We start from the raw sequence: 16,728 nt of genomic DNA, 5'->3' as shown, positions 1-16,728 counted from the left end.
GCCCTGGTGCCAGCGAATGCAGCACAATTGACGGCTTGATAAGTATGCCTTTATTTGTTCTGTTTATATTAAATAAGGGGAAACTGTCATTCTTGAGGAGATGATTAAGTGCCAGGTGTGGGGAGATGGATGGATGCTAGGCAAGTGTCTCTATGTTGACAGTGCAGAGTCACATAGAAAGTCTTTGCAATCACCTTATGCCTGTCCACTCTCAGCAGTTAGTGCCTGTTTCCCGGAACTGCACTTGCTGTCACTCTGGCCTCCGGAATTCTCCACGTGCAGCGTTAGCTAGGTGATAGAGAATATAGCCAAGATGGCTGATATATATACACAATATGGATGAGAGTTTCTGCATATACAAATGCCTAGAATATGCTGTTACACTTTACAGTGAAAATAAGTTTACTGTGTAAAATAAAATAAGCTTGTTTAACAAAACGTACATTTTATGGCATACGAAATTGAAGAAGTGAAGATGTAGTCAGCGCTAACCACAGCCTCGTACTAAAAGACATTCCATAAGGGGGATTGTGTGTAAGTGAAGCTGTGATTCTCGAAATTACTAGAAAGTGACTATAACCAAATACATCCATATTGTGTATATACATCAGCCATATTAGCTATATTCTCTATCACTAGGTAACTAGAAGCCCATCATACTTTATGAGAATTCCAATTTACGTTTAATGTGACGTTCTATCCCAGGTAGGTACATATATGTAGTAATGATCTAGTATAGATGAGTGACCTGTGTGTGTATGGGAGCGGTTACATAATTAGGGAGTTTGCCCACAGCCAATAGGTTACATTTAAACCTGTTAACAGCACATTTCATCTTTAAGCTCCTGCTTAATAAAACAATAGCTGTAGGTGCAATATTAATTTGTTTGGATGCACCACATTTGTTGGGTTAAGAATACTTCATGCTACATATTTAGCTTACAAAAAAGAGAGAAGAAAAGTGGACAAATCTAGAGCACTCAAGAGAATGTATAATACATGTAAGAGTGATGGCAGGGGAAACCACCCACTATGGAGAAAAAATATATAAAACTTAACATTTAATTTATCATATTAAAAATGTGTATAATCCCCTGCCATCACTCTTAAATGTATTATACATTCTCTTGAGTGCTCTAGATTTGTCATCTTTTCCTCTCTCTTTTTTATTTGCTTGATATATTTTTGGACATTGAGCACCCCCCACGACCCCTTTGTTATGATAATACTTCAACATAATTTATATTGGACCTAATTATTGTATTCTTAGTGGGGCTTAATGGAAATATCCTTTCCATAACCATTAATGTTTTATACATATTCAGCTTGGTTCAACACTTCCTACTGCATCACCTTGGTAACCAGATGGAATGCTTCAGACTGGGCCAGAGGAGTGCCTGTATTCACTAGAGGGAACAGTCCTCATGACCCAGTAAACATGGTGTTGCGACCCATAGTTTTTAAGAAATGAAAAGTGAGGAGTATGTCAACAACCTAATAGGAGGAGGCTAGGGGACCAGTCCCTGTGACACCTGTGGCAAGCTTGTGACTTACTCTTTCACTGAGCATGATAATATCACTACCCAATACTCCAATCTCCCTTCTGTCTCCCAGTAACAGCTCTCTGAGGGGAAAATGAGCCTCAAATAGGTCTTAGAACCCCTCTCAACGAAGATCTGGAGCACCTCAATTGCAGTATACTAGAAAGGAATGAGTGTGTGTGTGGGGGGGGGGGGGGGGGGATTAAGTGCTCTTAGAGCTTTGGGAATCTTTGCGTCCTCCTAGTGGTCAGGAGTTGAATCCAGGAGTAATGGCTTGGGAACTCTTACCACATTATGAATGAAAAATCTCACAATACATATGTTGTGTTTTTGTGAATTATTTTTTTGTTATATTGTTTACTTATCTGAGCAATTTTACCATTAATACTGTTATATACCTGACATGTCCTACTTTCCGTTGGTAGTGTATCCCCATGAAGGTCTCTGAAAATTCTTGCAACCTACATGAAAACCATGTTTCTAGTACTTTGTGTGTGTTTTACTAGATGTTGCTGTTATATTTAATTCTTATTCAATCTAGTTTTCAATTTAAAAAAATAAATAATGCAGAATGCTTCTATAAAGGGTGTACTTGGTATAGATGTAAACAGTCCCAGATACTGAAATAATTTCCACTACACCTTTGACACTACTCTCAGAGTTCTCTGTATAAAATAATCAAATTCTATAAAGAAAGAAAGGGCTTTTCATGGTGTAGTGTTCAGAATAATAATTTATAAAGTTAGGAATACGAACACTCAAAAGCAGAAAACACCTCTGTTGTGCAGTATCAGTCTAAAGAAACAGAAAACATAGCTGTGAAACACGTAACTTATGTTAGTTAAATACTACTACTACCTGTGCATTCAGATTTTTCGTTAGGATCTGAATGCAGAAGAAGGTATCCACTCATGGAATCTGGATCTTTTCGGATCCGGATTTATTCTTGTGAAAATTCAACACACTAAGATCTGGATTTGCTCAGATTTTAGTGTGTTGAACTTTCACAAGTATAAATCTGCCTATGAAAAGAGCCGAATTCCACAAGCTGCTGCCTTCTTCCACGTTCGGATCCTAACAAAGGATCTAAATTTATGATGTAAAACAAAAACAAAAACAGAGGCGCCACATGTGTAGATCAATATAACCAGAAAATCCAATAAAGGAGCTGAATAAGGGTACTCACAAACGAGGCGGCACTCTCTTGTGCCAGTAGGGGCGGGCTGGTTTTCAACAGCAAACCCAGCTAGCTGTGTGTTGAACTCCCCCAGATGAACTGGAAATCTTTGTCTCCTGGATGACAAACTTTGGCCAAAACTGCAGTGGAAGGAGGAGGAAGAGCTAGAGTGCCCTTAGGTTACTGCTATGAGGGTAGTTACACCAACACCAGACTTATGTAAAAGTATAAAATCAGTATTTTATTATACAAAATAAAAATACCAAACGGTATAACAAATTACTAAATAGCTGGGTGATGACAACCTATCTCCCCATAGAACCATACAATATAGCGACGCCCAATGAAGCTAGAGCCCTTAAAAGTCTGATGGATGACCATAATTTGGTCATCCGTCAGGCTGACAAAGGCGGTGGCATAGTACTGCAGAATTATTCAGACTATGTAAAAGAAGCCTGTCGGATTCTAGAAGATATCAATTATTACACCAAACTTAAGTATGATCCCACTACAGAGTATATGAAAATTCTTACTACCCTATTGGAAAAAGGCCTTAATTTAAAGATCCTCACTAAAAAAGAGAAAAGATACCTTACTCCGGACCATCCGAGCATAACTTATTACTACCATCTCCCCAAATTGCACAAGAATGAAAAAGAGCCTCCTGGCAGGCCTATTATAGCTGGCATGAATAGTATTACCGACAGATTGTCAGAATATATCGACATTTACCTACAGAGGTATGTCATTAACTTACCATCTTATATTAAGGATACTAAAGACTTGCTCAATAAACTTTCTCTTGTGCAATGGGATAAAAGTAAGAACTATCTCTGGCTCACATGTGATGTTGGATCACTTTATTCGAATATATCCCATGATTTGGGGATTAACACCACTCAGATATATTTGAATAGAGATTTGTATATGCCTTTAATCCAAAGGGAATATTTAATCTCACTTATTAATTTTATTTTAAAACACAATTATTTTCAGTTTCTTGATACCTTTTTTTTACAGATTAGGGGAACGGCCATGGGCACCAGATTTGCCCCTAGTTTTGCCAACCTTTTTATGGGTTGTTATGAAGACCATTATATATACAATTCGCAATGAAGGGGCAATCTGGTGTTCTATGGCCGTTATATAGACAACCTTATCTTTATTTTTGATGGCCCAGAATCAGAAGCCCTAGATTTTGTATCGCATCTAAATGATAACAATATGGGCATTAGTTTTACCCATAATTTACAAAGGGAAAGTATAGAATTTTTGGATGTGATTCTTTCTTGGGATCAGAAAGAGAATATATCTACGTCCACTTTTTCAAAAAAGTGGACTGCAATAATTTTCTACATTTCTCAAGCAACCATTTAACAAAATGGAAAACTAATATCCCTTTCAGTCAGTTTTGTAGACTGCGAAGGAACTGCAGTACCATTGACCAATATAATCAGCAATCACAGATCCTTAAATGTAGATTTATCGAAAAGGGATACCCGGCTGAATTAGTAACAAAGGGCTATGAGAGAGCCAAAAATCTACATAGGGAACAATTATTATCCTCTGTCTCATCAAAAGACAGAGATAAGGAAACGTTTGTTAACAAACAACCCTTGTTTGTTACACAATACAACTCAAACCACAAAATTATTAATAAAGTTCTCAAGAAACATTGGCCGATTCTTTTAAAAGACCCCGTCTTGAAGAAAACACTTCCATCACAACCCAAATTAGTGTTCAAAAGAGCCCCTACTTATAAACAAAAACTAGCCCCTAGTAAGGTGGTTATGTCAAAAAGGAAATCTGCTAATATTACCAGACTGGGAGATCAGACTAATAATAACCATACCTTCATAAAACAGGGGCCTTTAGATGTGGAAAGAAACGATGTCACATGTGCAAATATATAACACACGGTCACAGTGACATATTATCCAACAACACAAAGGAGTCATTCCCTATAAAAAAACGATTGTCCTGTGACTCCAATTATATAATATACGCACTGTCCTGCCAATGTGGGATTCAGTATATAGGTAGGACCTGTAGAAAGGTCAGGACCAGATGGAGCGAACATTTGAGGAATATTGAATCCAAATCGCTAAAACATAGTGTTTCTAGACATATGTGTAACAGCTATATTCCTGGTAAATGTTCATTCAAAATAACACCATTGGAAAGAATTCCTCCAAGTAATATGTACAATAGGTTCTCCAAATTGAGACAAAGGGAAACCTATTGGATTTTCAAATTCAATAGTCTATTTCCCACTGGCCTTAATGAGGTCATAGACTCAGCAGCATTTGTGTAGATATTTATGTTCATATATACATACGAGACACTGCTACTTTCAATATATGTATGGTTATATGGGCATTTTGTTCGCTGGACTTTCCGCACCCCATTGTTGTTGGCTTTGCATCTACAAGTATTATATTTTCAGACCACAGATTTAAGAAATTCTATTTATTGTTATGGTCAGACGTATCACATATTAATTAGGAAATTTGATTATTCATTGTATTTTATGTTTCCCCCTTTTTTCACATTGTTAGTATCTCACCTCAACCCATTACATCAGTTCCTATCGCACTTATTCACCACACATTTCACAATCTTTGTTAGCCCATTCACACACCTCCACACTCTTATTTTATTGGGCGACAATGTCACCACATTATTGTTTTCATTATTAATGCAACCCACTATTATTATCTTATCATCCATATACATATTAGGATTTAAGTCCCTCATTGTTATTCACTAGCTATTTCACCTCACACACACCATGACACTTTATTTATATTTATTGAACTAAATGGCAACATACAGACTTTAGAACGCAAAACCACATATTTGGTTGATTGGTGTATTTTCTAGTTTCAAAGTTTATATTTCAAGTCTTTTTCCTTGTCTACAATAATTAACAGGGAAATTCAGAGACTTATTTGATCGCCGAAACCACAAGATTAATCACTTTATTTATTATTATTATTATCGACATGTGGACTTTATGCTGTATCGCCATGAGTCCATGATGTGTAATCTCACTATCAGTGATATCTATTCACTTATTTTATGTTCTATCATATAGATCGTAATATTATATATATGAATATATAAATAACCAATGGTATGATACCAATCACAATTCACGTTTTTCTATTGGTGTTAGAGGTAGATATGGGCGTAACCATTTCACCCTTAGCAACCATAATGGATAGAGATACATATACGCTCGGGCCGTAGTGATCATGTGATCATGCGTCGTCTCTTTTGACGTCTGAATCACTGCAATAGCTATTTGCTACATTCCCGACCACTTGACGCTACGTCATGACAACATTATCTGTAGCATGCAGTATAGAGCGTAACCAATGAGAATGGCATATAAGGACAGGCCCCCAACATGGTCGCAATCTATTGGCCAGGTACGCAACATATGTTAGCTTGTTTACCCCTATAACAACATTCACAGGGAACGATCGAAATTGTCAATCTTCGATCTAACTGCTCACTACCATATTTTCTTTATAGACACATCGGTAAATAAGGTTCTATACTTGACAATATAGATGTAACATATAATTTTAACTAATTGAACAGTACACCACCACAACAATGGAGAGTGTTGGGAAAGGAAGGACGTGATAGGTTAATCTGTGCAAAGGAAGGGGAGGGTTTATTTGAACATTAGGTTACTGAGCCCTATATAAAGGGCACCCATGTACACAATGAATATACAAGCCTGAGGAAATGGGGTGTTCCCCGAGAAACGCGTCGCTATATTGTAAGGTTATATTGGGGAGATAGGATGTCATCACCCAGCTGTAATTTGTTATACCGTTTGGTATTTTTATTTTGTATAATAAAATACTGATTTTATACTTTTACATAAGTCTGGTGTTGGTGTAACTACCCTCATAGCAGTAACCTAAGGGCACTCTAGCTCTTCCTCCTCCTTCCACTGCAGTTTTGGACAAAGTTTGTCATCCAGGAGACAAAGATTTCCAGTTCATCTGGGGGAGTTCAACACACAGCCAGCTGGTTTGCTGTTGAAAACCAGCCCGCCCCTACTGGCACAAGAGAGTGCCGCCTCATTTGTGAGTACCCTTATTCAGCTCCTTTATTGGATTTTCTGGTTATATTGATCTACACATGTGGCGCCTCTGTTTTTGTTTTTGTTTTACATCATAGAATTACATCATCCAGTTGGGTGAAGACAGAGAGCAGCCTGTTCAAGTACTGATGGACATTTGAAGAAACTCGCTGGACTTTCCAGATCTGGTTGCCTAGACTATAGATATGTACAATTCTTAACACTTAAACACAGCATTACTCACTTGAAATTTAACATACTGTGTGGGTATATTTGGTGTAAAATATTGTTATTTGTCCTATTGCTAGTTGACATCCCTCCACATTCATATACCAGTACATATATCTTTGTATCTTTATGTATACTTCCTGCAAGAGTTAAGCGCCTCCTATAGAAGCCTAGTGATAGTTTTATCACGGTGACTTCTGTTTAGTTTGATATTTTACCTGGTATATTGGTTTGATAGGAGAGCTGCTAATTTTTAATCTTATATTTTTTTTATTTTATTATTTTATTTCATTTTATTACTATTATTTTTTATCAATATGTTGTCTTCCTCTGAAAGAGCTTTAAGGAGACAAAAGCACTACACATAATGATAATAATATAGGAATTATTGTTGACCCTGCCACCAATGCAAGTATAGAGAGTCTTTTTACTAAGTTGGAAGATTTACTTAAAAATGAGAATAGGCATTGGTGGGATTTAGACTGTTTAAAGAAATACAAAGAAAAGAAACAGATCCCCAGGGGTTTGCGTGTTTTTAAGAATTGCTCCTTTAAAAACAACCCAGATTTGCTTACCAAGTGGTATAGTATTCTAGATGATTGTTCTTTTAAATTAATTGACTTACTCATCTCCCATAGACAGCAATTGGTAGATGAGGTAGGGCTAGAAATAGATAACATTCAGAAAGAATTGGAAGGGTTCAAAGAACATCCTGAATACCATAAACTCAACACTCAAACAATCAAATCGGTAGATGAATATCAGACAGAAATCATAACCAACAAAAACAGTAAAATCAAGAGAGATGAGGAAGATTATAGTAAAGGGGAAGTTTATACTTTTAATAGAACTAAACCTAATAAAGCCAATGATTGAACTGTGGTTCAACATCACAAAAATAAAAATAAAAACAACTATAATCATCAGTCCTATTATAATTCCAATAGGAATAATAAACATAATCAAAAGAATCAATTCAGTCATAATACACAGCTTCCACGTGATAACCATCATGGGGATTTCAATGGCAGCCGTAGTACTGATTTTCAGCAATATAATGGGGGCCCTGGTGGTAACCGTAATACAGAACCTCACCATAATAGACCGACCTATATAGATAGGGATTATAGAGGAATATCACAATATCAGGAATACCATAACCCTAACTATATTCCTATTAACAATAGATTCCAAGCCCTTAGTTCTGGGCAAGATGAGGTATTTGACCATTTGAGAGAAGAAAGACCTTCTATATCCAGGGCCACCATTATCCCCTCTACTCCATCTGGGCCTTTTTTAGAGAATTCGAATCTCGCACCCTTATGGAGGCGACCGAACTCTACCACAAATCAAAAGAAAAGACCCTACCCAAACGGGGAAGGAGAGGGAGAGGGAAAACCAACAAAAAAGAAAAACTTTCAAAACTAAGAAAGGGTATATTCAATCTCTCTTCCCATATACTCTCTGATGATGAAGTGAGAGTTTTGGGAAGAGGTCTTTCTTATTGCCCTCCTAATCCTCATAATATCTTTGAGCTTTTTGTGGATCTCAATAAATATACCCGCAAACTGTCCATTCAGAGATATTTTGCAATGAAGGCTTTGAGGAAACAAAACATAGAGGGTTTACCCGTCTTATTGAATTCAGGTCAGACGAGAAACCCTTCTATGGTTATATCATATGATCCGAGCTCATTAATGGAGGAATTATTTGAAGGGGTAATACACACCTCATTGGCTCCTCCCTCATCCTTTTATCCGCCCAAGGAGGAAGTGTCTTATATTGATTTATATCAGCAATTGGTTTTAGAAGATTTTGAATCTATGCCTAAAAGGATCATGGGTAAAAAGAAAACTTGGCCCAATGAAGCTAGAGCCCTTAAAAGTCTGATGGATGACCATAATTTGGTCAGTGTACTTAATTGTTTTGTACACATAACACAATATGTTTCAAATTTACTGGTATAATGGTAAAGCTCTAGCAATCATTATTCCTGTAATACCAGGTTTATTTTCTGAGTAGAGAGTCTGTAGTTTGCAGATGTATGTCACGCCATTACTAGGTGAAAATTGTAAGTAAACAATTAAGCAGGCAAATGTATTACTGCATACAATCGTTTTGCCTTGTTTGTAAGCGTGTTAAATATAATGATGTGAATGAGAAAAACTTGGTTTCCCTAGGAACTTGCTCTAAGTAAATTATATATCCATTTAGGCTACCACATAAAGACACTGCAGTGACTCAGATTGGGCTACATATAGTTAAAACTAAAAGCTCCCATATGTTAACACAGTAGCAGTTAGTAGCATAAATTATCGTAGCTGAGAACAGGGTTTGTGCTTCTCTTTGAATTACTGTTATGGAGACATATTAGTCTAGAGACTACACTCTGTATGTTATGAGGTTAATGCGAATAGCCCACAGATTGTAGTTTGACTTTTATGTTTATGCACATAACATTTGTTTATTGCGATATGCATATAGGACTTATAAGCTATTCAAGTTGAGTATAAGTACGTAACTGTATTAAATATAAAAATATTGTGAACAGCCAACGTTATGCTTTAACTTGTATATTGAAACACCTATTATGCGATATCCATAAGAGTATTCCCCACTGTTCAGGTTTGAAGCTAGAAACCGCTAACTGAATCACTATCACACATTATCAGTGTATTGAGTCGCTGTTAATGTTACTTATGTTTTACCAAAGGTCTGTCCACCCATAAACTGCTATTGATAAAACTATGTAAGTATGGTAGTGAGATTTATAAACATAGAGCTTCTATGGTGATTGCTGGCTGCACCGCGTTACCATTAGTAAAGGAGCCTCACTGAAATGTTTGAGCTCCGTTAGTCTATTGTGCTTATAATATAAGGATTAAGCTATGTGCTAAAACGGTAAGTTATTTAAGTAAATATATTCAACCAAGTATAATGTTCAGCTTACTGAGGCTAATCTAAAATCACAGGAGCTCCAGGACTCCTCACCAATTCCCTAACGTCCCTTAAAGGTGAGGAGTCCTGGAGCTCCTGTGATTTTAGATTAGCCTCAGTAAGCTGAACATTATACTTGGTTGAATATATTTACTTAAATAACTTACCATAATGGCGTGACATACATCTGCAAAGTACAGACTCTCTACTCTACCTGGTATTACAGAAATAATGATTTCTAGAGCTTTACCATTATACCAGTAAATTTGAAACATATTGTGTTATGTGTACAAAACAATTAAAGGGACACTATACCCAAAAAAAATATTTCGTAATTCAGATAGAGCATAACAGTTTAAGCAACTTTCTAATTTACTCCTATTAGCAAATTTTCTTTGGTATCTTTATTTGAAATGCAAGAATGTAAGTTTAGATGCCGGCCCATTTTTGTGAACAACCTGAGTTGTCCTTGCTGATTGGTGGATAAATTAATCCACCAATAAAAAAGTGCTGTCCAGAGTACTGAAACACAAAAAAAGCTTAGATGCCTTCTTTTTCAAACAATCATAGCAAGAGAACAAAGAAAAATTGATAATAGGAATTCTTTCTGAATTACAAAAGTAAAAATTTGGGTTCAGTGTCCCTTTAAGTACACTGAGGCTTTAAAAATAAAAAATAAAAAGTATCGTTTCATCCATTACTAAGTTACTTATAGGTACTATATGTTACGATTTTGTTATAATACAGGATAATTTGATACATTTATGCCTGATTGTACTATGTGCGAATACACAATTCATATCACTATATATTCAACCTACTTTGACTAGGTTATTTAACCAGTCCTCAGCTTCTGAGAGTGTTTTTAAAGTAACATTCCAGTATTTTATTATTTTGGTATTAATAAAAGTTATGTTTTAACATAGAGTTAGCAAGCTCACTGGATTAAACAGTTACTCTCATTTGCCTTATAAAATAGAGTCTTTTGACAATCAATAAATTCACTCTATATTAACCCCTTGAGTGCTAAGGATGTAGTCTTTTCAGGTAGAGCTCTCCTCTACTGTATTCCTCACATAAGTTGAACACTACATAGCACCTACTCTATACAGCACAGATTAAAAGGGAACATTTCCCTCTCTGACCAAGTATATATAAGGGGTCATAAGGATATAGAGAGTGTTAATACACATACGTATATAGGAGGGCCGTTGATACCCTTTTTTGCCCCCCTTTTTTGCCTTCTAAAATACTATGGTCTTATGTCTGTGATGTAATATTTTCCATTCCTATCATATATCTATCTATTAATGATCTTGGGACACTATTTTTTTGTTGGTCTTAGGACATTAATAGGTTTTATTATATTCCTTATTAAGGTTTTTTTGTCTAGATCCTGCGATATCGGTTTTTCTATGCCGCATGCATGTAATCTTAGTAACCATGGCACTTGAATGTTTTCCTTGTGTTCCGTTTTTTTAGATATATCACCAGATTGGGATTTCTCTCATTCTGTGCTGATTTCTCCAATATGATTAAAAAAAAGGAATTCTTGTGATCCATTTTCTTTATCTGTATTTATTGCTGTGCAATAGTACTTTATTTCAACAATAAGGATATTTATATTCCTTTATTGTTTAAGAGATATGAGCTTTTTACACTGTTTTTTGTCCTTTATGTGTACTTAGCTGACATCTGATGTCCTTTCAGTTTATATCACCCTGCCTGTTTGGCTCTATCTAGACATGATCTAGGAGAATTTCTTGTTGTCTGCTAACACTCTGCCCTGAAGACACCTGATCACGTCTGATCTTGGAAGCTAAGCAGGGCCTGGCCTTGTCAGTTCCTGAATGGTGACCGCCTGGGAACTCCAAGTATGGTATGCTTAGGGATTCTTCTTGAATTCTGTAGCTTATTACTATTACCAGTTAGTAATTGTAATATTTTTTGAGTTCTCTATCTTGAACATGTGTTACAGATTCTCTGATTATTTTCACAAACCCATGTCAAGGTGGGTTTGTTATACTTTCTGGAGAGATGCTATTTATCTCTAATGGAGAGGTTCCTTTATCTGGATTATTTTCTGACTTTCCAGTGGACCCTCTTCAATCCCTATCTCCAGTGGGACCTGGAAATTTTGTTCAACCTTTTGGTTGTTTTTCTCGAAGGATTTGTCCCTTTGGTCATCCTTAGCCTTTGGTAATGTTCTATGGTCTCTCTTCAGATCGTATAAATCTTTTTGTCTTTTTCTAAAAATTTCCGTGGAGAGGAGCATCCATGAGTTTTTGCTTACTTGGTGGATTTCGAAGGGTCATCTGTCTCAGGGTACATGTTTCCTGAGACCATCCTGGGTGATTGTGACCACAGACACCAGCCTTTCAGGCTAGGGAGCAGTTTGTCATTATCTAAAGCTAAGGGTCTTTGGACTCCAGAGGAGTCCTCTCTTCCCATTAACTCTTAGAGTTGAGAGCAATTTACGATGCCTTGATAGCCTGTCCTCAACTAGCTTTAGTCTGGTTTATCAGATTTCAATTCTACATTATCTCCTCGGAATACATTAAGCTCCAGGGAGGATCTCGCAATTCCTTAGCTATATAGGCCGTGACTCGAATTCTACATTGGGCGGAGTCTCACGATTGTCTCTTCTCTGCCTTCCAAATCCCAGGGGTGGACAACTGGGAAGTGGCTTTTCTGTGCAGGCAGCTCTTTCATCACAGGGAGTGGGCTCTCCATCCAGAGGTTTTTCACAATGATAACTCTCAGGTGGGGGGTTCCAGAGTTGGATCTGATGGCGTCTCGTCCAAACACCAAGCTTCCAAAGTATGGCTCTAGATCAAGTGTTCCACAAGCCGCTTTGATAGACGCTTTTGCAGTGCCTTGGATCTTCTGTCTGGCATACCTATTCCCACCTATTTGCACTCCTTCTTTGAGTACTTGCTCGTATGAAACAAGAGAGGATGTCTGTGATTCTTATAGCTTCTGCCTAGCCTCGCAGGATCTGGTTCGCGGATCCAGTGAAGATGTCATCTCTTCCACCTTGGAGGTTTCCTCTGAGGAAGGATTCAATTTTAAGATTGGATATCAGAGCGCCAAACAACGTAGGCAGGGTCTATGGGCAGATAGTCAAATACCAAAGGTAACAATAGGTTGAAATAATATGATTTAATACATAAGATAAAAAGGTTGGTACATTTAAAATTATACAACAATTAGTCATGGATCCATGTTACACTTTAAAATATATATTGAAACACTAGGAACAATTTTAAAATGCTTGTAGAACAATAAATAACAACAACAAAAATCTAACAAATAATGTCTATCGCATAAAACTTAAATTCTAATATGTGAATGCTAGGAGCGCTTATGCACACTCTATTTATAAAAACAATGGGTTACAATGCACAGGTGGATAGATTCCAGGTTGCTTGAAACAGGTGGGTGTGAAATGTAAGTGGCTCTGAATTGGGGTTTTGCCTATGTGTTTATCCAAAATTGTGTAAATCCTAACAGGTGGACAAAAAAATGTTACAGGAATGTCTAGAACCTGAATTCGAATATAAGACCTGAGGTTGTGCCTATGTGTTTATCCAAAAAGGGTGTAAATCCTAACAAGTGAAAAAATGTGAGAAAAATATTGCAGGGGTGTGTGAACCTTATTTTCAAAATAAACAATGAATTCAAAATAAAACGATATACAAGTGAATTTTTAACAAATCAACTAATGCAAACATAAAGCATAAATAGAACCAAAAAAACCCCAAAAAAAAACAACAGCACAACTTTAATGTGTGTTCAAATGTGTTTCTGCTTGCAAACTGTGATGTGATGTGAACAAAGATCTATTATAAACACTGAATAGTGGCAAAACTTTGTGATTGGATTGAAATTGAACACAGGCTCTAAATTGATACCCTAAAATGCAAATCTAAAGGGCTCAGAGTTGCTGAGCTAGATATAAGGGACTTGCTCAAAGAGCCTCGAGATGTTAATTAAAAGAGACCATATAACAACATTGGGTTAAAAAACAGATGATATAACATAAAATGCTTAAAAGTCCAAATAAATATTCAAATTGGATAATAAGAATCTTGCTATAGTCTATCTCAATATGGATCCCAACTGCTGATTATGTTGAAATCTTCTTGGGCAGTAGTTAACAAATAATTCCAACTTGCAATGTTGTCCCTTACCTGCCAAAAAAGGAAAGGCAAACAATAGTGCAGATGGCTTCTTAATGTGATCACAATTAAAATACTCCTTACCAGTCAACCGGTTTCGGTCTCCACTGACCTTTCTCAAGTGTAACATGGATCCATGACTAATTGTTGTATAATTTTAAATGTACCAACCTTTTTATCTTATGTATTAAATCATATTATTTCAACCTATTGTTACCTTTGGTATTTGACTATCTGCCCATAAACCCTGCCTACGTTGTTTGGCGCTCTGATATCCAATCTTAAAATTGAATCCACCCTTGGCAACTAGGGGCCAATTTATTAGAGCTGGAGGTCTGTTGCATTATATAGTTGGCGCTTAGTTATCACCTTTCCACACTTCCTCTGAGGAAGGACCTTCTACTTCAAGGTCCATTCCTCCATCCAAATCTAGATTCTCTGAAGCTGACTGCTTGGAGATTGAATGCCTTGTTTTGTCTAGACATGGTTTTTTTCTGTGGCGGTCATTGATACCATGATTCAGGCTCGTAAACCTGTTACTCGCAGGATTTACCATTAAGTATGGCACAAATACTTTTATTGGTGTGAATATACGGGTTTCTCCTGGAGCCGGGTGAGGATTCCCCATATTTTATCCTTTCTTCAGGATGGTCTAGAGAAAGGGTTGTTAGTCAGGACTCTGAAGGGTCAGATATCTGCACTGTCTATTCTTTTGCACAAACGCCTGGCTGATTTGCCAGATGTTCAAGCTTTTTTTCAGGCCCTGATCAGAATCAGGCCTGGTTTATACCCGTTGCTCCTCCTTGGTGTTTTAATCTTGTTCTTAAAATTTTGGAGCAGGCTTCATTTGAGCCGATGCCTTCTGTTGATATTAAATTGTTCTCTTGGAAGGTTTTGTTTCTTTTTGCTATTTCTTCAGCTCTGCAGTGTGATTCCACGTACCTTATTTTTCATGCAGATAAGGTGGTCCTTTGTACTAAGTTGGGTTTTCTCCCTAAGGTTGTGTCGGATCGAAACATTAATCAGGAAATTGTTGTTCCTTCTTTTTCCCTAATCCTTCTTTTAAGAAAGAATGTCTGTTGCATAACCCGGATGTTTTGCGTGTCTTAAAATATCATATCCAAGCATCTACAGATTTTCGGAAATCTTCTGCCCTGTTTGTGGTTCTCTCTGGCAAATTATGAGACAGCTGAACAGCAGCCTCCTGAGAGAATTACGGCTCATTCCATTTGGACTGTCTCCTCATCCTGGGCTTTCAAAAATGAAGCTTCTGTGGAGGAGATTTGCAAGGCGGCAACATGGTCCTCTTTGGGTTTAGTATCCCTTTAAGTTTGTGTTTAATGTCACTATAATAAGGTTCCAATTTCACATAATAATTATAATAAACACAATTGATATTCTTTAGTACTTATATTATTATTATTATTATTATTATCATTATTATTTATCATTATGTTTTTTAAAAGTGCCAGCATATTCCATTATCTTTGTCAGTGTGTTATTAGGATATGTATTATGTTTTTCCAATAAATATTCCTTAAAATGTACAGGAGAACTTGTTTAAACATTACTAACAATTGTATCATTCATTAAAATTACGTTGTTTTTTTTCTTTTTAGGGTGTCGACACAGAAGATGGAATACCTTATGAAAAAAAGTTCTGTGAAGGTTTTACATTTTTATTTCTCTTCTATACCATAACATACTTCATGTACTATGAATATTTCAATGTGGGTTATTACATTTTAATATTTCTATGATTTCTTTAAGGCTTAGATACATTTTTTATCCATTTAAAATACCCATACTAAATAGTGAGAGCTTTAATGAAAAAAATAATAATAAAAAAACATTGTCATAATTGACCGTTTTGGTAACTGGACAGTTATTGAAAGTGTTTTAAATAGAACACAGCTAGTGTCATCCAAACTAATATTATTATATGTGCTTATTATGGGGTGGATTGAGGTGGGCAATGCAAACCACACATGGGTGTGACTCTGCTGCAAAGTGTCCCTGGAATTTTGTTTTTCAAATGTTGGACACTATGGCTACATAGTGTGCCCTATACTTTCAATAGAAAGTGCAAATCTGTAGAAATATGCTAATTTTCACCCATTGGTTAAGTTTAGCACTTGCACAAAATCCAAAATGCTTTTTTTTCACTTTGGGCCCAATGATTAAAGGGACGTCAACACCAGAATTGTTGTTGTTTAGAAATATAGATAATCCCTTTATTACCCATTCCCCAGTTTCACATAACCAACACAGTTATATTAATATTAGGATGACCATATTGCTGCTTTAAAGAGGGACGCATATGAAAAATACATATTGCCAGGGTTCTTATAATGGAACATTATTGAAAACATATCTTTTAACAGCCCTGACATATGTATTTTTCACGTGTCCCTTTTTAAAGCAGCAATATGGTCACCCTAATTAATACATTAATACATCTGTGATTACCTTGTATCTAAGCCTCTGCAAACTGCCCCCTTATTTCAGTTATTTTGACAGACTTGCATTTTAGGCAATCAGTGCTAACTCCTAGGTAACTTC

General features: G+C 36.4%; 1 protein-coding gene and 1 non-coding gene across 3 annotated transcripts in view; both read left to right on the top strand.

The window, feature by feature from the left end:
• The window catches only part of AOAH (acyloxyacyl hydrolase), a 411,773-nt gene that overhangs the window by 200,222 nt on the left and 194,823 nt on the right, over nt 1–16,728 (top strand). For both annotated transcript variants that reach the window (XM_053714415.1, XM_053714414.1), the window contains exon 10: nt 15,786–15,834. In XM_053714415.1, the coding sequence (XP_053570390.1) occupies nt 15,786–15,834 (49 nt within the window). The remainder of the gene's footprint in view (nt 1–15,785; nt 15,835–16,728) is intronic.
• On the top strand, nt 12,190–12,306 carry LOC128661877 (U5 spliceosomal RNA). The gene has a single exon (XR_008402654.1). It is a non-coding gene; the product is annotated as a U5 spliceosomal RNA (small nuclear RNA).

Source organism: Bombina bombina, chromosome 5 (genome assembly GCF_027579735.1).
Source record: "Bombina bombina isolate aBomBom1 chromosome 5, aBomBom1.pri, whole genome shotgun sequence".
Classification (NCBI taxonomy): domain Eukaryota; kingdom Metazoa; phylum Chordata; class Amphibia; order Anura; family Bombinatoridae; genus Bombina; species Bombina bombina.
This window is presented reverse-complemented; position numbering and strand designations above follow the sequence as displayed.